The sequence below is a fragment of the Cardiocondyla obscurior genome, linkage group LG04 (assembly GCF_019399895.1).
Source record: "Cardiocondyla obscurior isolate alpha-2009 linkage group LG04, Cobs3.1, whole genome shotgun sequence".
In the NCBI taxonomy this organism is placed as follows: domain Eukaryota; kingdom Metazoa; phylum Arthropoda; class Insecta; order Hymenoptera; family Formicidae; genus Cardiocondyla; species Cardiocondyla obscurior.
This window is the reverse complement of record NC_091867.1, coordinates 1,185,385-1,210,916: the sequence shown is the minus strand read 5'-3', so window position 1 is coordinate 1,210,916 and position 25,532 is coordinate 1,185,385. Positions and strand designations below refer to the sequence as shown.

The 25,532-nt window shown below is 35.0% G+C and overlaps 8 protein-coding genes across 13 annotated transcripts; 4 read left to right on the top strand and 4 right to left on the bottom strand.

Annotated features, from left to right (window-relative positions):
- Positions 1-117: 117 nt before the first annotated feature.
- LOC139101695 (uncharacterized) lies at positions 118-2,787 on the bottom strand. Its single transcript, XM_070655056.1, has 3 exons — positions 2,463-2,787; positions 1,812-2,341; positions 118-1,669 (listed from the first exon to the last, which is right to left on the bottom strand). The coding sequence occupies exons 2-3, from the start codon at positions 2,266-2,268 to the stop codon at positions 1,203-1,205; spliced, it is 924 nt and encodes a 307-aa protein (XP_070511157.1). The 5' UTR covers positions 2,269-2,341; positions 2,463-2,787; the 3' UTR covers positions 118-1,202.
- Positions 2,788-3,051: 264 nt separating this feature from the next.
- LOC139101682 (cGMP-dependent 3',5'-cyclic phosphodiesterase) lies at positions 3,052-7,904 on the top strand. Of its 2 annotated transcripts, XM_070655025.1 has the most exons (13): positions 3,052-3,121; positions 3,237-3,535; positions 3,815-3,931; positions 4,486-4,733; positions 4,816-4,925; positions 4,999-5,138; positions 5,227-5,413; positions 5,506-5,687; positions 5,760-5,944; positions 6,008-6,272; positions 6,356-6,643; positions 6,717-6,862; positions 6,939-7,904. In XM_070655025.1, exons 2-13 carry the CDS (start codon positions 3,434-3,436, stop codon positions 7,171-7,173), a joined length of 2,205 nt encoding a protein of 734 aa, XP_070511126.1. In that variant the 5' UTR covers positions 3,052-3,121; positions 3,237-3,433; the 3' UTR covers positions 7,174-7,904. The 2 variants fall into 2 exon arrangements, with proteins under 2 accessions (XP_070511126.1, XP_070511125.1); XM_070655024.1 differs by having other exon boundaries at positions 3,065-3,535.
- Positions 7,905-8,125: 221 nt separating this feature from the next.
- LOC139101700 (uncharacterized) lies at positions 8,126-13,630 on the bottom strand. Of its 4 annotated transcripts, XM_070655065.1 has the most exons (6): positions 9,498-9,618; positions 9,178-9,233; positions 8,983-9,082; positions 8,880-8,901; positions 8,688-8,811; positions 8,126-8,501 (listed from the first exon to the last, which is right to left on the bottom strand). In XM_070655065.1, exons 1-6 carry the CDS (start codon positions 9,514-9,516, stop codon positions 8,274-8,276), a joined length of 549 nt encoding a protein of 182 aa, XP_070511166.1. In that variant the 5' UTR covers positions 9,517-9,618; the 3' UTR covers positions 8,126-8,273. The 4 variants fall into 4 exon arrangements, with proteins under 4 accessions (XP_070511166.1, XP_070511164.1, XP_070511163.1 ...); XM_070655063.1 differs by lacking the exon at positions 9,498-9,618 and adding an exon at positions 13,545-13,630 and having other exon boundaries at positions 8,880-9,082; XM_070655062.1 differs by having other exon boundaries at positions 8,880-9,082; positions 9,498-9,616.
- On the top strand, positions 9,729-13,639 carry Incenp (Inner centromere protein). Of its 2 annotated transcripts, none has more exons than XM_070655023.1 (7): positions 9,729-10,405; positions 10,500-11,597; positions 11,697-11,873; positions 11,952-12,130; positions 12,213-12,600; positions 12,696-12,816; positions 12,891-13,639. In XM_070655023.1, the coding sequence occupies exons 1-7, from the start codon at positions 9,998-10,000 to the stop codon at positions 13,103-13,105; spliced, it is 2,586 nt and encodes an 861-aa protein (XP_070511124.1). In that variant the 5' UTR covers positions 9,729-9,997; the 3' UTR covers positions 13,106-13,639. The 2 variants fall into 2 exon arrangements, with proteins under 2 accessions (XP_070511124.1, XP_070511123.1); XM_070655022.1 differs by having other exon boundaries at positions 10,500-11,612.
- Wdy (WD repeat-containing protein WDY) lies at positions 13,199-19,023 on the bottom strand. Its single transcript, XM_070655892.1, has 20 exons — positions 18,906-19,023; positions 18,554-18,683; positions 18,311-18,451; positions 18,133-18,226; positions 17,966-18,070; positions 17,675-17,872; positions 17,481-17,592; positions 17,284-17,420; positions 17,002-17,196; positions 16,661-16,868; positions 16,382-16,587; positions 16,108-16,308; positions 15,791-16,035; positions 15,450-15,710; positions 15,286-15,366; positions 14,962-15,224; positions 14,611-14,851; positions 14,374-14,548; positions 14,109-14,300; positions 13,199-13,799 (listed from the first exon to the last, which is right to left on the bottom strand). Exons 3-20 carry the CDS (start codon positions 18,337-18,339, stop codon positions 13,659-13,661), a joined length of 3,084 nt encoding a protein of 1,027 aa, XP_070511993.1. The 5' UTR covers positions 18,340-18,451; positions 18,554-18,683; positions 18,906-19,023; the 3' UTR covers positions 13,199-13,658.
- Positions 18,654-20,986, top strand: Bbs8 (tetratricopeptide repeat protein 8). The gene is made up of 8 exons (XM_070655042.1): positions 18,654-18,829; positions 18,917-19,109; positions 19,190-19,322; positions 19,382-19,526; positions 19,598-20,022; positions 20,189-20,360; positions 20,425-20,631; positions 20,699-20,986. Exons 1-8 carry the CDS (start codon positions 18,731-18,733, stop codon positions 20,813-20,815), a joined length of 1,491 nt encoding a protein of 496 aa, XP_070511143.1. The 5' UTR covers positions 18,654-18,730; the 3' UTR covers positions 20,816-20,986.
- LOC139101699 (protein YIPF6) lies at positions 20,918-22,965 on the bottom strand. The gene is made up of 7 exons (XM_070655060.1): positions 22,824-22,965; positions 22,532-22,663; positions 22,234-22,312; positions 22,121-22,163; positions 21,911-22,042; positions 21,648-21,805; positions 20,918-21,555 (listed from the first exon to the last, which is right to left on the bottom strand). Exons 1-7 carry the CDS (start codon positions 22,854-22,856, stop codon positions 21,440-21,442), a joined length of 693 nt encoding a protein of 230 aa, XP_070511161.1. The 5' UTR covers positions 22,857-22,965; the 3' UTR covers positions 20,918-21,439.
- Positions 22,966-23,248: 283 nt separating this feature from the next.
- Positions 23,249-25,236, top strand: LOC139101698 (coiled-coil domain-containing protein 134). Its single transcript, XM_070655059.1, has 3 exons — positions 23,249-23,483; positions 23,853-24,062; positions 24,498-25,236. Exons 1-3 carry the CDS (start codon positions 23,249-23,251, stop codon positions 24,839-24,841), a joined length of 789 nt encoding a protein of 262 aa, XP_070511160.1. The 3' UTR covers positions 24,842-25,236.
- The last annotated feature ends 296 nt before the right edge of the window (positions 25,237-25,532 follow it).

Below are 25,532 nucleotides of genomic sequence, written 5' to 3'. Positions count from 1 at the left end.
TTTGAATAACAAGGTGGCAAAGTGAATACCATGCGCACAAGATTTAAAAGGATTTCGACAAACGTAAAACTATTTTTAAAGATAATATTTTTAACAACAGCACAAATAGATAACGTAAACCTATCTGAAACAATTTAATTAATTTTCTACAAAATATGCGTCAATACATTCGTATAAGTAATAATCCCATTCTTTACTACAGAGCGCTCTACAATTGTTCATAATCTCGCTACGAGTCGCAAAGATCTTACGCTATTACGCTTGCTTATTAAACATCGCTTAAACAAAATTACTGTACAAATCATTCGTATCGAATACCCGATTCAAACATACAATTCGCAAAAAAATATTAAAAAAAAAAATTCTCGAGTTTTATTTATAAAACATGTAAGACATTTATGACGTTATTACTATGTGACGCTAGTTAGTCAAAAACTTTTTAGGAACAACGCGTTATTGCGCTGTATTGTCAAATTAGCATTACCCTTTTTTCTTAAGAAAAAAAATTCAGTATGTTTCATGATTCTACGAATCATTTCTATTGTCTGTTTAATGCCCAGTTTATGAATTTATCTCTTGAAGGAATAAATAATACACTAATAAAAACTAAAAAAAAAATATATATATATATAAAACACAATTCCGTTTAAAATAAACAGTTTCGCGGTTATACAAATTATGGCTTAATACCACAGGTATTCATGGAAGCGAAATTCATTGGACTCAGTTTATCTAACAATAAAACATTTTTTTCGAGAGTAAAAACACATAAGACAATAATGTAAAATATATTATCGATATTAACTGAGTTCCTTTGAACTTTAATGTCATTTTCGAATTTCGAAAATAATCCCATCCCTTCGTTTTCTCAACAGGTACATTCTCAATGTCCAGACAACTCGCTGCACGTACAGTGTATTATAAATCCTGTATTACAAAATCGATAATATTATCGTAATCTTATCTATCGGTTGATAAAAGTATGTAACAAGGTATACTCCTTTAGGAACATGGGTTTTTAGATTAATAACAAATTACTTCGACGATTATTATTTCGCAAAGTTAAGTATGTCGGATGAAGCTCATTTAGTGTTAATGTTTATGCAATAAAATCGTCTAAGTAATAAAGTAAAATATACTTTTTTTGTTTCGTAGACAGAGATAGGAGCTAGGGATGCACGTACGTAATTATAATGCAATAATTATGTTCGTAAATTTGAAAGAGAAGGAGGCCCGGATTGCCTCATCATTATTGCAAAACTATTCAGTCCATGGTCACTTGGCTGTAGATGGCTGGAATTATTTTGCGAGATGCCCAAATTTTTACCTCGAGCGCTATTGTGACTTTGCAAATGTTTCTTTAAATGATCTTTCCTGTAGAAAGCTTTACCGCATTCGGTACAAATTTGATTTTTGCTACCTGAATGAGTAATCATATGGCGCGCCAAGTGCTCGTTACGCTTAAATGCCTTGCAGCACATGTTACATTGATACGGTCTATCTTTATTATGACCTTGCTTGTGACGATCCAAATGCTCCTTTCGTTTCAAGCTCGCCCCACAAATATCACAGATGTGTGGTCTTTGTTTGTGATCCTCTAAATGCTCGTGAAGCGTTTCTCGATCGTCAAATCTATACGCACACTCGGGGCAATGGTAAACCAACATACCTTGCACAGTCAAAGAGTCATACGTTATGTAAAATCGTCGATGGCGTAAAATAGAGGCAAATATTTTGTAAAGTTTTCAACGTTTGCGGCATGCAATAACAGTTCGCGATAAAAAGCGCCGTGATATAAAGTATCGACTCACCATTAATATGTTGCGGTTCAATATCAAATTCTATTTTCGATCTTACTTCTTGACATGTGGTTGTAGAATTTGTGCCACAGTTTTCATATTTGGTTACATACGGTAAACCTAATGTACTGGAACAACGTGCCAAGTATTCGGAGGTAAGCCTAAAATCAATTTGTAAAGGATCCGTCATAGTTGCGGCGTCTACTTTTTGCACAGTTTGGGTGCCGGACGACTGCTGCGAGATCTGTGAACAAAGCTCTTTGCTACTACACAAACTGTTTTCATTTCGATTCTCGTCGGTTTGTTGGAAGTGTTGCGTTGCTGAATGGCCAGGGTAACCAGAGTATCTAGTCACATTGAGCCGTTGCATAGTATTCAGTGAATATTTCACTTCGTTGTGTGGATCGTAAATCATTGCACTGACTGAAGAGTTGACTTTGGAAAAATGTTTCGAGCTTGAAGTGTCCATTCTCGAAAGAATTTCCAACGTTAATTGCAATGGTGTTTCTCCACAGCAGGATCCACGATATCTGTGGTGACACCTTAAAAAATATAAGGAGATCAACAAAAGAACTCTTTTGCGTGTCTTCTTATTAAATTCTACGCCACGTTGAATAGTTATTGCGGCCAAAATGATTACAGAAAGAATTAAAGTTTATTTACAGTGAAACCAGCAGATCATCGTAGTGAAAAATAATTGCTACGATCTCTCATATTGCTTCCGCGCTCATCTCGTCGCTTCTCTTTCGACGTTGATGATCTCGCTCCTCCGAGACAAGCGTTTCGGCATCGTCGAGTCGTCAAGACGTTGGTGACGGTCACGCCATGATCGGAATCGTCAAATCTGCCTACTGTCATTGAAAATGATTGTCTACATTCGAATTACAATACCATCGGCACGATAACGCGCTCTCACTTCTTTATCACTACCACACTACTGCGGCACTGTGCTATTACATTATCATGAATTGGCCGCGGAATAATGAATTTATAGAGACGCAAGAAATATTCTGTCCCGCAGTAAATCGCTGCATCCGACGACGATTGTCTGAAACTGAAAATCGTTTTCTTAACGGAACGTGTTATCAGGCTGTAAAAATCGACAGTTATGAGGTAAGAGTACGTCGCTGTCATCTGTCTGCCGTTTTTCTTCAATTTCGGAAGACGAAAATTAATATAAAATATGTTTATTTAAATATAGTTCACGCAGGAGACGCGGACGAGCACGTAGCGCGCGCGGACGCTCTCGCGGAGCTTGCGCAACGACCGCGTAGCATTTCGTGTCGTTGTGCATTCCATGATGTGACAGGTTTTCTAACCTCGTGAGTATCGATTTTTCCGAAGTAATAACTTGGTTTTTCGTCGGTGAACGGCGCTTATTTGCCCAAGGCTCTTTTACGTTAAGTGACAACGCGTCGAATGAGCTTAATTTTAAAGGGCACGGCGAGAAGGACCGTTCCCTTCGAGTTTACGCGACCAGGTTCCAGCATCAGCTGCCCTCGATGTCATCCCGCGCCAAGGATCGCGACGGAGCGGCCGATGCCGCTGGATCGTCTCGCGACGGTGCTCAGCGTCGTCTCACCGTGAAATGATTCGTGAGATCACCGCGGGACGAGAGGAAGACCGGCACCGAGATGGGCTCCAACCCGGCGTCCGATCCCACTAGGATCCTCGCGCTGATCGAGCAGCTGTGCGATCTGCCGTGCACGGAGGTGCAGCGACGGCTGAATAAATATGTACGTCTAAATCGCAGAACTGCCTTTTCGCATCGCGGACACCTTCCGAATAATCAATTCGCCGTTGATCCGTCAACCGATGATGACCACTGGCGGTTGCAGTCGTTTGCTAGGTTGACGGAACACTAACTTGCTGGCTTCTTTTTTTGTATTTATTAATTATTATTATTATTTTCTTTTTTTTTTTGTAATAGCAAATTAATGTACAATTAATTAATGCATTAATTAATACATTAAAATTAATGTACAAACGTCATTTGTTAATCGTTTTATTTGTAGGTACAGGAAGTGACAAACACAAGACTAGTCTTTCTAATATCAGTACTGATAGAATCAGAGGAAATGGTTATTCATGTGATAGGTGACAAAGTTTTGGATAGAGAATTGAGATTTCTTGTAAGTATCTTTTGTATAATAATTTCGTATAGAAATAAAAATAAAGCTTGGAGATATGAAAATGTTGTATTAAACAATAATTTTAATTGTGCAATTACATGTATACTCAGGCTGTTTAGAATGAGAGAATCTTTCCTAATTGTGATACTTGTCATTAAACACTTGTTGTCTATCACATTTTGTTATCACTGGGTACAACTATCTATTAAACTTATCAGGGTATTTTTAAATTGCCTGCTTAACAGCCACTCATGATAAAATTATTGATTGGATTTTTTTTGTAATCTTAGCAATATTGATCTCTTGATAAGAATTTTGATAAAACACTTATCATTTATTTGAATTTGTATGTTTCAAATAATTCCATATTTCACAATGGCATGCCTAATTAAGAGATGTCTACAGTAGTGTCTTGTGTCAAGTGCATGCATAGCATATTTGATGTCTTTTCTTTTATTTTCTTTAAATTTATCTATTTGAAAAACAAATGTGATAGTATTTTTTTTTAAATACATTTTTTATAAATATGTAAAAATCAGAAATTTGTTTTACAGATACCAAACAGTGTTTTGTATGAGGCTGTGATAAATAAAACGTCATTAGCCCTGAGTGTGGCACAACTTGATAGAGAATTAGTGAAATACATTAATGAGATAACAGATGCAACATCACAGTCCCTTTTAACGATTCCGATACAACATCCTTTCAAGCATTATACAGCTTTACTTGTGTGTCTGGTAGATTATGTGGATGGGGACGAGGCTAAGCATGCTTGTATAGAGATAGTTAAAGAATGCTTTAGGTATTGTACAGAAATAGCACGTTGTGCAATTGCTAATAGAAATATTTTAATTAATTAAAAAATTAAATATGAAATATCGCAGGTTTTGCCTTGGATACTTGCTCAGTTCGCTGCGCTGCTACGAGGAAACCCGTGTAAAGCAACAATGTCAAGATTTATTGGCAGTTTCTAGAAAGCTTTTTACATATTTAGGTACAAAAACTAACTTTAAGCACAATGTTGAATTTACATGTTTTTTTTATCGATATTCTAATCCAAAATTTAGGAGACTTTTCTGATCTACTGCGCGAAATTATGGCAGAGGTCAGAAAATTGACAAATGCAGAAAGATGCTCTTTATTCCTTTTGGATCCTGACCAACAAGATCTGGTTGCCAAAGTGTTTGATGGCATTTCCACGGGAGAAGTAGGTAACTTACACAGTTAATGTTTGCATGCGCGTGCATCGTTTTTTTTTTAAATAATTTAACATGTTCGGTTTTTTATTTTTCTAGGCTATAAGCGAAATGAGAATACCTATTGGACAAGGTATAGCCGGTCACGTCGCAACCACCGGTAAATTACTCAATATTCGAGACGCTTACAATCACCCGCTTTTTTATCGTGGGATAGATGAAGCAACAGGGTTTAGAACTAGAAATATTTTGTGCTTTCCAATACGAGATGAAAAAGGCATTGTTGGTAAATTAAACACGCGTTACTGTCAAAATATAACAATTAAAATAAAATTGCAATAAAAGTCTGAAGATTTAAAGTATTATGGTATGTTTTAGGAGTGGCTCAATTATGTAATAAAATAAACGGTTTGTACTTTGATGCCTTTGACGAGCAAATTGCGACGGCGTTTAGCATTTACTGCGGTATATCAATAATGCATAGCATCGTATATAAAAAAATGCAGGATGCTCAAGCTAGAAACAAGCTTAGCAATGAGATAATGATGTATCACATGAAGGTGAGACATTCGTTAGATAAACGATGTATATTACAACCGGTCGATGGATTATATAGAAATTATTTATTACAGGTGGAAGAATCTGCTGTACAAGCATTGTTAAACTGCAGAGATGACCATAATATTAAAGATTTCAACAAATTTCACTTTAGTCCGAAAAATGTACCTTACAAACATATACCTTGTTACACTGTTAAAATGTTTACTGACTTAAATTTCTTAAATCATTGGAGAATTAAAATGCCGACTCTTGCAAGGTAATGTAGACATAAGTAATGATTCATTCTTTTTTTTTTGTAATGTAATATAACATTCTTTAGATTCATATTATATGTCAAGAAAGGCTACAGAGATGTACCTTATCACAATTGGACACATGCATTTTCCGTGGCGCATTTCGCATATCTGTTAATAAAGAATATGCAGCTCGTTGAAAAAAATTACATGACGCCTTTGCAAGCTATGGTGTTTTTTGTGTCATGTTTGTGTCACGATATAGATCACAGAGGAACTAATAATTCGTTTCAAACTCAATGTGGCACAGTATTAGCAAGTCTTTACAGTTCAGAGGGATCTGTTATGGAGGTAAATCGGAATGCCGGCACTTTAAACAATATTAACATTTTGTTATTCAACTAAACAGATACATTTTTTTTTTAATTTAATAGAGACATCATCTTGCGCAAACGATGTGTATTTTAAACACTGAAGGCTGCAATATATTTGAGAGCTTGAACAGCAACGAGTACAGTGAAGCTTTAGATTTGCTGAGGAGCAATATACTCGCGACTGATTTAGCCTCTCATTTTCGTATCATAAAAACCCAGGAAGAAATGATTCGCAATGGATATAACAAAGAAGATTCGAAACAACAAAAGCTACTATTTGAGATGCTTATGACTTGTTGCGATCTTAGCGATCAAACCAAGGATTGGAAACTCTCAAAAAAAACAGCGGTAAATTAATTTTAATATCCGATTTGAACAAGTTTACCAATAGTTATGAATATATTTTAATTTTTTGTATTAGGAACAAATATTTGACGAATTCTTTTCGCAAGGAGATCTGGAGAAAAGCATGGGCAACGCGCCCGTCGAAATGATGGACAGAGAACGTGCGTCGATTCCTGATCTCCAAATACAATTTATTACTAATTTAGTTATTCCCGTCTTTACGTGAGTACATTTAATCTTTTTTTTTATCCGAGCATTGTGCTTATTTTTATTTTATTTTATTTTATTTTTTTTCTAGTAATCTATCATCGTTGTTTCCCTTGGCAATGCCTCTGGTCCATACGCTGCAACACAATTGCTCATTGTGGGAAGTGGCCAGGACTGTATTTCAAAAGTATTCGACGAATGGAACGAAGGGAATAGACATTCTGCTTGATCCTAACTTCGAAGACGAAGTGTTTAAGATATTTGCTCAAAAAAATCAAACTTTAATGGAAAATCCTAGTATACAAGAAGCAGAGAGTAGTTTGTAAAACAACATTAAAAAATAAAATTTAAGAAAATTGTGCTAACGACGATTTAATTCGGGATAAGATGTTCGGTGCAAAATAATGGTAAGAATTGTTCCATTCGTAATAATGTAATGTGATAAACTTTTGCATTTGCACTTTACTAGTAAAAAAAAAAATACAAATCAATCTGGAATTGATCTACTTTTCTGATAATATATTTAAACTTAAGCAATCAAAAATCAAAATGTGATTTTAAAAGCAATTTGAGCTTGTTTATATTGAATAATTGGAGAAGATGTGTGAATCCGTATTTAAATAATTCGGAATAGGACCAAGATTATTATGTGTTTAGTGCACTGCCAATTTATATAATTTACTGCCCATTATTTAATTGACAATTGTGTATATCATAAATTTAAAAAGTTAGTTGTATAATTTATTGTTATGAATATGCAAGCAAATTTTATTCGTATATGTGCTTATAAGTCATATCAAATATCTTCGATTTTTGTGTGCTAGATATTTATTCTATAACTTCAAGTTAAAACTACAATTCGTCATTAGCTTTTTTCCCCAAGTGTATCAAACCTACTAATATTTATTCTGTATTTTTATGTGTTTCTTAATGGATCGCTAGTGACGACAACAATTTAAATGTGATATAAATTAAATTAAAAGGTGCTGTTTATATATACAGTAAAAATGTATATAAAAAAATCGCTATTTGTAAACGATGTAATAAAAAATAAAAAAGATAATATGTTTTTTTTATTGTCATATAGATAGGTGATAAATTTAAAGTAAATAAAATCAATTCGAATGATTAATCTTATATATATTGGCGTTAATTTATCCTTGCGGGGTACACTCGGATCTCCGTTCCGGTTACGAATGATTAATCTTGAGACTTTGAAAACGCTCGAGAAGTAATTGACTACTTAAATAAATGCATGATTAAATTACCGTTTTCGTTTCATTACGATTGAAAATTAAATATCATTTACGGAGTTTTTAATGTATTTTTTAATATAATTAAAGTACAAATTTTTTTAAGAAAAAAATTAATCAAACTATATTTTTAATATTAGAAAATTTTTTATAACAATTCTCTATAATTTAGTTTATTGCTCCTCGGTTTTTTTATTAGTGTCTTTAATACATCGTTCCTGTATGCGCCAGTATGTTCGTTCGAGTTTTGCATTGCTATCATTTTCTTCTTTCACCCTGTTTAATGCATCTTCTATCCTCTGTTGAAGCGTGTCGGTCAAATTATCCATTCCACACATATAACACAGCTCTGCACTACTTATTACCATTTTATGTGCATAATCCATATATGTAGTTAAACGCTATATGGTTAAAAAAAAAATTTATTTTAACTTATATAATTATGTAAAATCTAATTTGTTAATGTAAGACATATGTGCAATCTATATACAATGTAAAAATTTTAATTAATTAAAATTTTTAACTGTTATATTTAACGTTTCATATCTTGCCAAACAAATTTATCGTTTCTCAAAGCTTTTTCTTACGGTAATTTTCTCCTTTGTGTCTTGCATCTCGTTCCGTACAGTTACGATTAAATCCCAGTGCTCATCACTCACAGCACGTATCACAGTTACCTCAAGAAGGGAAATGAGCTCGTTCAACAATGTTCTATAAAATTGTCACGGTGAAACGGATTTATCTTGTCCTTGTGAATATATGTAATCACTGTTAATCACCTGTACTCCATGCTTAGACCTACTATAGACACGTAAGTGACAGTCAGTACTTGCGTTGCACTGTTAGCGGCGTCCAATGCAGATTGTTTTATCATATACTCACGAGTGAGTTTATTTACGTCTGGCGACGTTAGATTTAACTTGTCATTTTCACCAGGTTTGTCACACGAGGTACAATGTGCGATTAATATACCCGATGTGTACTGCAAGTGAATAAAGACTTTCTTTTTAGTAAGTTAAAATAGGATTTAAATAAGAAAGCAGGAACTAAGATATATCGTAAAAACTGTATTCTTACCATTGCGGGTCTAATATTATCCCATAATTTTCGGAAAATGTGACGCATTGCCATACCTGCAATTAACGTAAGATTAAATCACGGTAATTCCTCGAATTCTTTTTTCATCTTTATTATCCTCGTGTTTTAGAATTTAAAAGCGAGTAAATCGCTACCGGCAGTTGTACCGTAACCTCGCTGCAATCAGCTGAGCGATATTATCCAATTGGAAATAAATAGGTCGGAAGCAAATTTCAAATAAAAGCTTGTCTACTTTTTCTCCACAAATAGAGAAAAGTAGAATTTTAATTAATCATATTTATTATTACAAAAAATTTTACCGTCGACGGCTGTGTACATAAAAAATTAAAATAATAAATTTTTTTTCAGTTTCGATAAAATCAGCTACGAATCACGACTGTCGCCGACGGTGAAATCGAAATGAGATTTATAGGCGAAACCACGTTACGTTTACGAACGCAATGGAGGGACTCGATGGCGGGTGCAGATGTCGCCAGCGATCGCGGTTTAAATCAAACGAAAAAGTCGGTTGGCTCGTTGGACGGCCGAAAAAAGTACAGGCGTGTACAGGACAGTACAGGAGGGAGAATAGGTGAGGGTTGTCAGCCCGCCAAAGAATTCTCTGCTTAGGCGTGTATTCCGTCCGAACCTAAGTGGTCCCCGCGCGTTTTAGGAGTTTTGATGAATATTGAAGCGCCGTTTCCGCAACACACCGTGGTGTTGTGGACTTGCGGGCGTTCACATATAGGCATTTTGACTGATACGCGTACCTCTGTGACAACATAACGTGAGAAACGGAGTCTCGCAGCCCGGCAGCACCATGAACGAAAAGTCGAAAAACGAGATCCGGGACAGTATTCTCAATAATCTGCAGGAAATCCACAACCGTCGCGTGGAACTATCAAAAGGTCTCGACAAAGATGTCGAGGACTGTTTGTCTTTCATGCAGACGTTGTTCACGCAATTGTCACAGCCGTCAGGCGGATTCATCGTCCCAAAGACGCCGAAGATGTTACGGAAAAAGGCGGTTCAGCGTATCGAGACCATTCTGGAGGATGAGGTATTTAAAGAGAACAATGTTTCTCCAACAAGTTCTCGTCAGTTTCTCGATGAAGAACAGCAAAAAGAAAATGAGGTGACAAATGCAAGACCCAAAAGGCGAGCGTCCAAGAAAGCAGATGACAATATTAAGAAAAGTCTGTCTATCTTGGATAATTCTGTAAATGAAGTAAGTACATTTTACACCTTTATTATGGTTACAATATGTTATAACTAGTACTAACTTTAGAGTAATATATAATGTACCATTTTGTATTTATCAGGGAAAGAAAAAAAACAACATTAAAAGGAAGAAGCCTACATTAAGCACTTCTGATGAAGATGGTGAGAGAGTTTCTAAGTATAGCAAAATAGAAAAGAATTCAGATAAAGATACAGAATCAAGAAAAGTAACAGAACAAATCTGTAAACAGGTTCCTCAAGTTATAGTCACACCTGTTGAAAAAATTCAGGAAAGTAAAAATGTCCAAGAGAACAATGTCTTTAAATCAAGTATAGAACACTCTAAGAAAACAAGGTCTAATGAAAGATGCTCTAATACAGCAAACTCCATGAATCTTCATGACAAAGAAGCCAATAAAGATGATGCGATTATTGCATCTAATATTGAAGATGTTGAAGTATCTATATATGAAGATGCAATTGGAAAACCTGTTCCAATTATGAATTCAACTCTAAAACATAGTCTTACTACACAAGATAAGATATTGAATGCAACAGTGGTATTAGAGCGTTTACCACAGAAATCAAAATTAAATGAGACCGTGGTGATCAAAACGGCGAACACTAGAAATAGTAAGAAATTAAAGGAAAAGGAAAATATTAAGAATATATTGCCAAACAATATGCATTCATCTCAGAAACCTGAACAATATGATAATTGCAATGGATTAATTACAGACGATGAATCATCACCGGAAATAAAAAAGCCAAAGAAACTTAATAAAAATAAACGTCTTCAAAAAGAAGCTGATTTGTTATTAACGTCTAGCGAAGATGTAATCCCCAATACACCGGAAATAAGAAAGCGTCTCAAGGAAAAAGTCGCGCCTACAGTTGCACAAGAAAACAAAATTACGTACAAGCAAAATGCTTTATTTAGTCCTTATGCAAAAAATCCTGTGAAGAAGCGGGTGGAAGCATTTGAGCAGGCGGTTATGCATAGTCCGAAAACAGTTGAAGTAGAAGCTCCAGTTCGGATAACTAGAACGAAAACTCGTGCAATGGCCACTGCAGAAATGCAGACAGAAACGAAAAATGCAGATAAAAGTGTTACGCAAATATTAGCTCATAAGTCGCTCGTAAAAGCTAAAAGGATTTCATTAGCGAAACAAAAGAAAAATAATGACGAGATTAAAGAGGTAAAAGAGTCTGTGGTTAGTCATGTTTCAATTTTTTTTTTTTTTATTTATATTTTTTTTGTTAATAAATTTTGTTAATAATTAACTTTGCTTTTTCAGAACAAGGAACCATTGCCAGAACGGATTAATAGATTTTTATCAAATCAAACCGATAAACCAAACGTAAAGCAATTACAGCAGATAAAAACGACACCTTTAAGCAAGATAAAATTGCTCCAACCTACGTTATCCGTTCCTCGTCTTCACACTCCTTTAAACACACAAAGTCTTGCAAATGTAAGATAAATGTAAAAATTTATATTTTTCTTAATTTGTTGCTATCAACATATTTTCTTACATATACTTTAATTTTAGTATACGAAAACGGTTGGACGCACAAACATCGTTACCAATGTTGATTCCTTCATTCCACCGCCAAAAAATATTACTAAAATTAATTCGTTTGAAAGGCTAGATGAAAAGAGGCGGCATGAAGAAGACGCAAGAAAAAAGAGAGAAGAAACTTTAAAATTACTGATGGAAGAAAAGAGAAGGTATGTAAAGTTTTATAATCGAAAAGATATGCAGTTGTTAAATTTTACATATATACTTTATTTTACATCTACTTGCATATAGAAAGCGGGAACAGAAGGAACTCAAGAATAAATTAGCACGAGAAGCCAAGGAAAAACTAGAGTTAGAAAAACGGCAAAAAGCTGAAAAGGAAAGAGAGGAAAAGGCAAAGATAGCCTTTGCAGTTCAAGAAAAACAACGCGAAGAATTAGAGAAAAAACGTATCGCCGCGTTACAGCGAGCGCAAGAAAAGGAAGAACGCCGTAAATTAGAAGAGCAACAGAGATTGCAGAGGTTGCAAGAACAAGAGGAAACGGAACGTTTGCTCGCTGAGCAAAGACGTCGGGAGCAAGAAGCTGAGAAACGTAAGGAAGCGGAGGCGAGAGCTCAACAAGCCGCTGTTGAAACGTTGAAACAGAAAAATCAGGCCTTACTTGCGGCTCAAATTAAAGTAAGTTTTTTTTATGCTGAAAAAAGAATTAAAATTTTATTTATATTAAATTGAATTGCCAACTTCTTTTTTTTTTTTTTCTTTTTTTTTTGCAGTATAAGCAGCAGCAAGCTAAGTCCCAAGGCGTAATGAATTATGTGTTAGATAGCGAACCTGACGAGGATGAGTCGGATGACGAAACCAAACCGAAATACGACATACCACATTGGGCACAAGGTATATATACATTTTTTAAATATTTTTAAGCATTATCAAAATAGAAAAAAAAAATGTGCAATTTTTAATTGCAGCACACGTTCGCAAAGTACAACTTTGTATACAACAATATATTCCTGAGACAATAGTTTACAAGTTCTTCGATACTCGTAAGTGTACGCCAGATTTGACCGAACTGTTCCACGGAATAGACAGAAATAGATTAAAGCGCACATCCAGTGCAATCTGGAAAACGCCGCCACGTATTTCCATGATGGAAACCGAATTTGTTGAATCAAAATTTCCATAATGTAAAAATTTAAAGTAACAGAAGATATACCGAGTATGAACACGATTAAAATATAGTATAGTATTGTATGCATAAATTGTTTCGATTAGAGAGAAAAAAAAAACGAAAACCTGAAAGCACATTGTTCATTGTTATATCCTAATATTCGCAAAATTATATTAGCACACTTGGGTAACAATTTGACAATATTTAATTATCTTTAGTTATTAATCGTCGTTGTCATTATTGTACTCGCTGAAGAAAGGTTAAAGGATGTAATTAGAATATTATATAATTGAATTAGTAAATTAGATTAAAAGACAATTGTTATAACAATAAATGTTTTACTAATTCGAGTAATATAAATTAATATCTCATTTTGATTTATACAATGTGTAAAATATATATTGTTTTACTAATATTTAGCAAGTTTTATAAGGCTTAGTTCAAGAAGGCTTACCGTAGATTTAATCTTGTGAAAGTGTGTACGATTTGTTCTATCTTGAACGCAATGGTTTTATTGCTCTTTTCAAATATATCATTTTACTGTAATTATATATACTTTTTTAAAATATTAGAAAAACATTCCCAATATCTTTTTTATAATTTTAAATAAAAATGCATACGTAAGATCCATTTTCTGTTCATGCACAAGTGTTTTCTGTGCTTCTACAGATTTTACAGGATATGTTGGCAAATGCACATAAATTGGTGTCTACAAATGTGAGATTTTTTATCCTAATTTATGTCTTATGTAATGTAAAATTATTTTTAAAGTAAATAAATAATTAAGCAATTGCGCGTCATGTATTGTAAATATTTAATTTTTATCTTTGAACGCTAAATTCTCGATAAATTGCTTCCGAAAAATAGTAATTAAATAACTATCGGTTTTTAATTAAATTCGAGTTCAGATCTTTAGATTCTTTAGAACAACATGTATCTCTATGTCGTAATCGCCACATATAACGATATGTAATAAAAATAATATTTTATCATAAAGCATGTATATGTGTGTACTCACATATGGTAGAGTATTATCCAATCGAAAACATTTTTGATATGTTCTTTCAGACAATGGTGAATTATAACAGTTCTCGTACACAAAATTGTTTTTTGTTCCATATATGTGCCTCTTCTCAAAAACTCGTTTAGGAACATTAATTTCTTTTTCCTCAGTCTCCTCCGATATTTGTCTCATGCCACCATAAAGTACCTTTACATTAACACCAAAAATATATATTATAAACAAATCCATATATTTTTAAAATTTTTTAATCAAGTCTTACCTTCAAAGTGGTGAAACTTGCAATTCTTTGAATATCTGCTGGAACCCTGTAATTCTCAAAATACTTTTCCACGGGAATAGTAGGTAGAATTATCGCCCAATCTCTAAATGTTCCCAACGTCGATATGTAACGACCACTAAGAGTCCACAAACGTACCGTGCGATCCGCGCTACCGCTATTCGTTTAAGTTTTTCAGGAAAGATATTTATATCGATCTTTATAACAATCCTGTTTTACCTGACTATTATTTGCTCGCGAGAAATGACTTGAAGAGATGTGATCCCTTGTGTGTGACCACGTACAGACGACAGCAACAGAGGCAGAGTCTGATTTCGTACCGCTCTTTTCGCTCTTCCATTAATTTTATCTTTCCACAGAAATGGAAACTTCAATCTCAATAACGGCATACGAACCTTCGACGGATTCGGTAATATGTAATTAGAGATAAGCCAAACTTTAATGTACCCCATGCTGTGACCTTCAATAAAAAATTAAAGAAACACGTTTTAGATCATCAAATAAAAATGTTGATATTAACAAAAAAAATTTTGTAAAATATTTGATTAAATTTGTTGAAAGTTACAAGACCTGTTACGAGAAACTGATTTTCGGCATCGGTAGCTAAAGACGTGACGCAATCGCCGGCGGTGTGGATGGCCGAGAAGGCTGTTAAGAATCTCGCCTCGGGAAAATGTGTCCAGACTTGCACTAAGCCGGAATCGAGAGCGACTAGCAGTGTGCCGACGTCCGACTTCGCTTCTCGCGCAGTTAGAAAAATTATTGCACGTATGGCGATCACGTTAACGACGTTCAATGTCGAGTCTTGGTGAGCGCATAGAGTCATTTTTCTATTTCACAAAAAATTAATTTAGAACACTTTGATACTTTTATAACAAGAGAATTATAATTTACTCGGCTTCCTGAACGATAGATTCGGCGAGTTCATCCAATTTTCCAGCTTCTATCTCCACGTTCATCTTTCTCACGGTACACCTATAAAATTAATTAGTTTCTAATGACCCGTCGCTATTATATCAATTATTATTCATAAGCGAATAAACGAAAGTTGACATCACCTTTTACCAACATCAATTACTTGATACTTTCTCAAAGGCTGGCACGTTTCAAGATTCCAGAAGATTAACTCTCCATTGTAAGTTCCGGTAGCTAGCAGTTGTGGAGGTTTTATTACGGCCGAACATAAAATATCATCGGTATGATTAATAATCCAATTTTTTTTGCATATGTCAGATTCGAAAGCAGCAAATTCCGTCACGCGATTATTCCAGTTGCAACACAGGATTCGATTTTCGTACCATACGATACTCGTTATTTCGCTGCAAAAAAAAAAACGAATATGTAAAACGATATAAAATATTATTATTTATTTAAATAAAAAATTTAACGTTTGCTGCACCATTGACGATCAGCCATCATGCTGCGTATACAGACGCCAGCATTATAGTTCCATATTTTTAACGAACCGTCTCTAGCGCCGGTTACTAAAAATTGCTCCGAATGATCGAAGCAAGCAGCTGTGATCTCCACATCAGCATATTGCCCATATTGCATAACACTATGAGCATGTGATATCAAGCGAAAGCGGCGTCCGCGCCAAATATCCCATACGATAATGCACGAATCCAACCCTGTAGAAACGATCTGCATGCCGATAAAATAATAAGTTTTGTTTAAAATTTTATTAACGAATTTCGGAATAATAAGGAAAATTACCACTCGATAAAGTTGATTGTAGAGCACACAACTAACGCCTTTGATGTGGGTATAGCCGTCTGAAGTTTCCTTGTTAATTACGTCCTCGCATACGAGAACAGCTATCATCATGCTGGCGATAATCATCGTACGAGTTAGCGTGTTGAATACTATGGTCATCGGGGTGTATTCACTCAGCTCACTCGGCAACTTGTTGTACGTCTAAAATACACATTATTCGTTAACAGTTAATTGCAACAGGAAAAAGATTACTGCATTTCACAACTGTTCAAACCTGAATGCAAGTAAGAGCTGGTACGTCCCACACTTTTATGCATCTGTCTTTCGACAAGGAATAGACGCGCTTACCAGCATCTATTACGACGAGCGCGCAGATGGTCGAGCGATGACCTGACAAAACGGCATTTGCTTTTTTGGGAGAAAACGGATTCCAAACTCGAACTACGCAATCTGGTCCACCCGTTATCAGTATTCGACTCTCTGAAATTCATTACATTTATTATTTACGATAACATCTTTTCGAAATCTGATTAATTCGCAAATAAGAAAGTACCTTCGCAGAGCGTAAAGCAAGATATTCCCATGGAAATTTGAAATTTATGTCGTCTTCTCGTACCACTCGTTTCGAAAACGCATAACGAGCAATTAAAGCATTGACTACTCGACACAAAAGCTTGTAAATTTCCATAATAAGCCACTTGGCTCGTCCAATTTGTATGTACGTTTTTAAACTCTGTGATTTTAAATCCTTGCAACTTTCCCTAAACGCAGTAAGTAAAAAAAAGATTTTTTGAAAAAAAATTTTCTGCAAAGTATATATATATATTTACGTATAAGTTACTTTACGAAATTTATTCTTGGTAGACTTAACGATCAAGATAATTCTTGTATTACTTTAATGACGTTGTCGTAATGAACAGCAATTGTGTCGTATGCAATAGATGGTTTGAAAGGTCCTCTATTTACAGAATTAAAAGCCATGAGTATGATGGATCCACTTGTGTCACCCAGAACAATATACGAATTTTCTTTTATGTTTGTACTGAAGTAATAGTGCATACAAACGACTGCATTCGCCAAGCTAAATATCTACAAACATTATTTTTATCAGTTAAATTAATTATTAATCTTATAATTAAAATAATCTATATTAATTTATAAGAAAATTAGTAAAACCAATATGCAAAGATCAAATTTTTTAGCCGCAACGTCGTAGAATCTCAAGTCACATTCCGTTGAACTCGTGCACACTATTTGAACATCTGGCAGCACGATCATGTCAGTTATAGCGGTAGAATGCACCTTCAAATATGCTGCAAAAGAAGGTAACGTCGAATATTAACGATAAAAAACATGGCTGTTGAAATACTAACGATTCTTAGACTGCACAGTACGCTCATATTCAAGATCAAGTGTCCAATAATTAATCACTCCCTCGTGAGAAATAGTCAGATAAGAACCTCGATGAAAGCTCGTGCTTCTGTCCTAAAAATTAATATGATAAATTCGTAAAAGAACACAGAATTGATCGATTAGCGTGTCAGACCTTTTAATATTCAATACATACTGGCAAAACTTCTGGACAAAATGTAATTCTGCATACAGAAGTACGATGACGTGATCTTAATAATTTCGGCAAATTCGTCAACGGCTCTTCCAACATTTGCGATCTAGTATTTAAACTAGTGTCTGTATTTTGAAATTCTATCAGCAGGTAGGAAATAAACTCATCCCACGTTATCATGCCATCAAGTTTTGCATCTATCTGGAATTAACAATTACGTTTGAAAATTATTGTTAAAAAATTTTTATAAAAAATGCATTAAAGCAAATTTTAGGAATGACTAAAACAATTAACTTTTTTGAAAAGATTCTGAAATTCGTCTTGTGACATTTTTATCGCTAAAACATCTCGTAAAGCGTCATATAATTGAGAAAAATCCATCTGTCCATTTTCCTTTTCCTGAAGACGTCCGTTCTTATAAATAAAATAAATCGAGAAAAAAAACATCTGTCGCTACATACTAAAAACTCCTTGTGCAAACGTGTTAAAGATTGCTCTGTGCATTGTTCCTTTATACTTTTTGCTTCGAAAAACTGTTTGAATGCTTCTTGTATGCTGTAATAATAATCATGTATGTAATTAAATGTGTAAAAATTATAAATTGTTATAACGTTTTAATTTATATTCTTTTACACTAACCTTGGATGATTTTTACCAACGAATTCCATGGCAATTAAAATGTTTTCACAAATTAAGAAATTGTGTAGAAAACGATTTCAGTAGACCAGAATTATATCAGGAGTACATTCAATTTAATCATTTTATTTATTTCTGTAGACGCTAAGAAAGAATGTCAAAATATAATAATCTATCGAATGCATATAATTTCGCACTATTGTGAACAAATAGCAATCATGTGTATATTGTTGCATTGATTACTACCTTTACATTTTACGACGTGGAAAGAAATAATGATTCGGAATAATCAATAACTTCGTTTGTGTATGTATGTACAATCATAAGGCAGGTGGTTGCTCGAGGCTCAGTATAGTCGACAACTACCGGATCAATGCTACAAGAATGGTGTTTTATTCTAAGAAAATTTAAACTTTCTCAAGCATGGAATTATTCACAGCTTTAAGCTTATTCAGTCGACAAAAGTACGAAGCTTGTGCTGCAATATGCACGGATTTATTAAGAAAAAATCCTTTAGATCAGGTACTGTCTCTCTTTTTTTTTTTTTTCTTTTTTTTGTGCGAAAAATTAGAAATTATTACGAGGAACATAAACTTACTTTGTCACCAGGCCGTGTGGGTCTTAAAAATGCGTGCTCTAACGTTGCAAGTTTATGTGGACGACATTGAGGGCGAAGAGGAAGGAATTGCTGAGACTTTATTGGATAATTATGCAATATCGACGATGCCCAGGCCAGGAACTTCTTTGAAAAATCCTGGTACTAGTTACACTGGTCAAGGAGTGCGGCCTAAATCTCAATCTGGTTTGTTACAACTCGCCTAAAAATTAAAATTAAAAATGGTATTCAATTTTTAAACGTAAGTGTGCATTAATATTTGAAAGGTAGACCTGTTACTGGAGTAGTACGACCTGCTACTCAAGCAGCGATGTCTCAATCAATTGAACAGGCATTGCGAACACCGAGAACAGCAATGACAGCCAGACCCATTACCGCAAGCTCAGGACGCAGCGTCAGGTACAATATGTGACTTCTATAACTTCGTATTAGGAAGTACAAATACTTTGTTTTTCAAGGCTTGGCACAGCGTCGATGTTAACGGAACCCGGTGGGCCTTTCATTCAACTATCGCGATTGAATGTAACTAAATATGCTAATCAGCAAAGCATAGCAAAACCGTTGTTTGAATATATATATTATCACGAACATGATGCGAGATACGTGAGTTATTATATTAATAGATATTAAATATTATAATAATCGTTCTAATTTTATCGCTGAAAATGTTACAGGCATTGGACCTGGCCGTTCAGGCAACGCAAGTTTGTCAATATAAAGATTGGTGGTGGAAAGTTCAGCTTGGAAAATGTTATTACACGCTGGGGCTAGTAAGAGATGCAGAGCAACAGTTTAAGTCTGCATTGAAAGATCACAGAAGCATCGAAACAGTATTGCGATTAATCAGAGTTTACATTAGACTCGATCAGCCAGTGGCCGCGTTAGATACGTGTAAAAGAGGCCTTGAATTTTTTGCGAACGACGTGACAATCCTTACAGAAATGGGCCGTATATTCGAAGGCTTAAATAACGCAGCAATGTCGATGAAATATTACAAAATAATCGCGCAAGAGGATGCTTCTCACACCGAGGCGATCGCCAGTATAGGCATGCATCATTTTTACAACGATCAACCGGAGCTTGCTTTACGTTATTACAGGTATATATTAAATAAAAAATTGTAAAAATACTAAAAATACAAATAGACTTCTTATTTTTAAGATTTTTTTTTAATTCAATATAAAATTAAGTCTATTTGTATTTTCCATATTTTATGTCATATCTGCCTTTCAGTGTACATGAATTTCAATAAATATATGTTCCAGACGTCTTTTGCAAATGGGTGTACATAATGCTGAGCTATTCAACAACCTCGGACTTTGTTGCTTCTATGCTCAACAATATGACCATACTATATCGTGCTTCGAAAGAGCATTAAATCTCGCAACCGATGAGAACGTGGCTGACGTCTGGTACAACATTTCTCATATTGCCATTGTATGTACAATTTATTTCATTGTTGTAAAATAATAAAATTATAATAGAATGAATGTGACTGCAGACTCTGGGCGATCTGATAATGGCAGAAGAGTGTTTAAGACTAGCCATTGCTAGCGACAATAGGCATGCTTTGGCTTACAACAATCTCGGTGTGATAGAAATGCGCAACGGCAATGTTACAGCGGCAAGGACATATTTTCACGCAGCAGCCAACATCGCTAGCTATGTATATGAAGCACACTTCAACAGTGCGCATTTAGCTTACGAGGCAAGTCGATTCTAATCTACATTGACGCATGCCGAATTACAATAATATAAATTTGTTGCACGTACAGGCTGGAGATCTACAAACAAGTTACATCGCAGTACAAAAGTCGTTGAGTGCATATCCCGGACATTACGACAGCAAGATTCTTTTACAAAAGCTAAACAGATACTTTTCACATGTATGAAATAACGATAACAATCTTATACACTAAATTATTTTATTATAACATATCGTTTAAATGTAATTCTATGTACATAATATACAAAAAGAATAAATTATACTAGAATTTCTTCATTGTTTAAATTTAATGTTACAATAACAACTGGAATTATTTGAAGAAAACTAATCGTTGAAACTTATTGGAAGTACACGAGATATCTAGATGCAGCAATTTAAAATTGATAACGCAATTATCGCTTTTATGTTTTTTTTGTCATGTGTGTATAAATATATACTAATCTGATCAATTTTTTCATTTATACAGAAAAATTATATTTGTATGTATGTATATATCGTCGATAAAGTTATCTCGATCGTAATGTGCATTTAATGAGGTTATATATAATTACAAGTTTTATAATTGACATATTGAGTGAGAATTCTAAAAAGATAATAAATATTTTCATCTACCATATATGTATTCACAAAAACACGATATTGGAATATGTCCAAATATAGGACTTGGAAAATACCATATGAAAAAAACATTGCATTACCTTCCATATTTTTTTCTCGAGTCTTTCAAATTTACACGGAAGGCTGAAGAGCAATGCACAGTCTTGTAGTAGATTAATTATTGTGCTGTATTTTATGTAGTATGAGATATAACTAGCCACGATATAACGGAATAAAATAGAAAAATTGGATATACTGCTAATCCTTTTCTTCCTGCAGGTTGACTGTCGCCCAAGAACGCCACAGACGCTAAAATATTAATAAAAACTTTAAAGTAATAGTTTTTTTTTAAGTAGCAATTTATATAAAAAGATAAAATTTATAAATTAATCGACACTTACCATACGTTGCCCACAAAAATCCAACTGTGCTGATTATAAATCGAATTACAAATAAAAGAGTGCTTTGTTCCATTATTAATATAAATCTGCATATAATTAATGCAATGGCATTCGGTAAAAGGCAATATCCTAGGACACAAACACTTTGGAAGAAAGATCTGTAAATTTGAATATTTTTGTATTTTATGTAAATAAAGATTTAATTTTAGCGTAATTATTTCAATAACTATAAATAAAAATTTGCAGATTACTTATCTACTTACATATTTCCACCTAGTAATTTTGAGTTTAATGTAACAATCATAGATCCAATCCATACAATAACAAACACTTCTGCAAATTCAGGTCCTCCATCATTTGAGTTATCTGCTGCATCAGTGGAACCTTGTAATATCCTGAGTTAAACAATTATAAATTATAATGTAATATATATATTATTTTTATATTATATTTATATCTATATAATATCTTACATTGCCATAAAAGTACACAATATTAATGGTCCCCATAGATCCCCTGAAATATTAAATATATGTACATAACAATTAGTATTTTTTAAATAATAGTTTTGACATTTATTACTCACATTCTTTCAATAAACTTTGCTTCTCTTTGGGATATAAAACATGGTAAAATTTCCTGCCTACTGCCCGAACATCCCTTAACTATCAAATATAAAAATATTAAATTTATACAAAATTTTACAGCATAATCTGGTAATTTTTTAAAGACATCTTGCTTCAAGAAAATAAATGGCAATGCTTCTATTTTCTCATAAAAACAAGTTTCAGAGGTTTTGGTGAAAAACAAATTTAATGTTGAATATTATTACTCGAAATAAATTACAGTTCTGAAATAAAATTAATAATGAAAACTACACGTACAATTGTATCTCTGATAGGCTCGTCTAACGTGTTGAATTCCAACTCTCCCAAAGTCGATCTTTGCTTTGCACCTACTGTCATTTCACCCTCAACATTCTGAGGATCCACTGCATAAACGACATCATCATACATCTGTTGAGCACAATGCAAAAAAAAAATAGTATTAAACGTACGTTCGGAGGTGGAACATTACCTACGAAATCGTGTCCTTCCGATATGTTCGCTGTAGCAATGCTCGTACAAGCGGGACTCGTCGGGACACGTTTGACAAATCTCAGTAAATGATACTTGCATCGAGCTTTGTGTCGCCGTCCATCGTCGCCATATTCGGTTGCCACGGGTTTTAATCTGCGAGGAAACCTAGGAGGAAGTCTAACGTCAACGATTCCGCGTGCAATGTGCTCCGGGCATATCAATCAAGATGAAGAATCGCACGAGCGTCGCCTCAGCTCGCCGCTGATCTGCGACGCGTTATCGGTAGCGGCGTGAAACGACGTGGATGCTGCCGCATTTATCCGGTCGATCCCCGATACAGCCGTGTCCGGGAAATCGGTGTTCCGGGTCGACGATGACTCTCGATGATCCGGAGGATAATGACGGGCTCAACGGAGATTCCTCGCCCCGGCAGGTGGCATCAGTATCGCCGGTGGCCGGGACTGCGGCGTGGTCACGTTCGAATGAGGTATATTAATTGGTATCGTCGGTGATATCTTGCCGATGGTATCACCTGAGCGGGGTGAACACCATCCGGCGATCGCCGCCACTCGCCAGGTGAATTTTTCCACGATGCACCGACCGCAAACGAGTCAACTGCTACACGTTCTCTTCTACGTTGCTGTGGCTGCGTCGATGTTAACAGCGTTTGCGACTGCACAGCGAGAGACCGGCGAGCCAATCGCGGGTGAAGCGCGAAAGAACGAAGAATCCAAATTGAAACTTGACGAAGAGTTATGTAGGTTCTCCACATCGAAATTTACTTTTTTTCCTTGTATTAGCTTTTGTTATTTAACGTACCGTTTTTTATATATGTTTTTTCCCTTTTCAAAGTAATTTTTTGCATGCTGCTTAAAATAAACAACGCGTAAAAAAAATAAGCTAATATAAATCTGCGCGCTTTTACGATTTTATTAAAATTATTAAAATGAATAGATATTTTGAATATTTATTTTGCCTGGTAATATAAGAAATTTAATTATTATGACGTTAAATTAATATATAAATAATAGGCTCATGAGACGCTATGTCATTATGAGCTTAATGTCTTACTTGGGTATTTAATTATTCTCTTTTATTGCTTCATTACTTCTTGTTTTTGCAACAGTTAAGAAACTTTTTGCCCAACGGCGAAAGGATCACACAGAAGCTGTGCAGACTCTTTTAAAAATGGACAATTACGAACGCCTGTACAAAATGATTACGGTGCTGGCTGCGAAAATAATGGAGGTCATCGAATCGAGTAAAAACGTCCTCGAGAAGGCGGGTTTTCCACCGCGTAACAATTCTTTTCCAGAAGATACCAATGTCAAAGATGGTACGATTATTTATCCGAATATTTAACTCTGTCGAAAACGCATTTTATAAAAACTTTAACAATGAAATGTTGATAGAAATGTAAGAAAGTATATCGATGGTAAGACTAAGTGCAGTCTGCCATTTCGCCAGCATTAAAATGATTACGAAATATCTGGCTGCGCTCAGTTTTCGTTAGCAATCGGATTATGCTTAGTAGAACATAAATTTAATGCGAATGCAAGCTTTATACAGACTTGCCGCAACATTCTGATTGAATTTTAAAATCTGTCGGCGTACTGCTAACATTTTGCTCTAATTATTGAAGTTACGTATCTGAGTTAAGCATCTGAAATTATATAAAATTAATTTGATATCAACGGGTAATAGTGAACGATAAAAAATAAATCAGAACGCTTTATAAATCGCTCTCTATCACTCACTGTATTTGTTGCAGCGTTGTCCAGCATTCTGGAGAATTCAGCGCTTTTCGGAGATATTATTTTGCATTTACCGGACATCTGTCACAGAATACTTAGGACGCAACCAGGATGGAACTCCACAATACATTGGTCTCTGAATTTTGCCAATCAGATGCGGCATTTGCTAAACAAGTCGACCATCACGATGTTTCGCCTGGTCGAGCAGGAGCTGAACGTTACGGAGCGTGATCCAGGCTATTTTAATCCGTACAGGAGCGCTGCTCATGCTGGCCAGCATGAGGATACCGTGAAGAAAAAGAAGTCTGCAAAGAAAGAAAAGCGTAAAAAGGGACCGCAAATTGCTAAAATCGAGTTATGAGTCATCTTCGTCGCGCGCGAGACGACTCCTCTGACCGGTTCCTAAACCGCCCCGTTAAGAAGCGAGTTCTCTACGACGCTGACATTAAAATCCTAGAGAAAATGAACGTCATATCTAATTCTGAATCTTACAAGATTAACGACGAGCTTCCGTACGGCTTAACTCGAGAATGAACTATATTTCTATAATGTCTATATAATAGCTGGAAGCTAATTAAGAATGCGTATATTTAGCGCATTTATACTTAATAATATTATTACGCGTTATGCGGCTGTTGTTATGCATATCAAATTCCGACGGGGTCTTTTTTTTCAGTATTAAATAAAAGAATCGCAATTGACAGCTGCATTATCTTGCTTGTATAAAAATTGTACATAAAAGTATCTAACATTCCATTTGAGAATTTTAATTCTAGAATATTGTTTAGATTAGTGTAATACTCGTGTGATTCATTGCGGAACGGCGCCGAACCGTCCTTGTTTGAAAGCGAAAACATGAAGGCTCCTAGGGGGCAGCTTTGCCCCCGAACAACCTGTGAATCTCATGTTGCGACGTGTTGTGTTCGATGTGAGACCACTTTTCTCGTCCGTTTACTCCGACTGCAAGCCGCGCCGGTAGAAAGTGGTCAGCCAATGAGCTGAGAACGGTTCCTGAGCCGGTGCCAGTTCCCGAGAAGTACCGTCACGGCGGC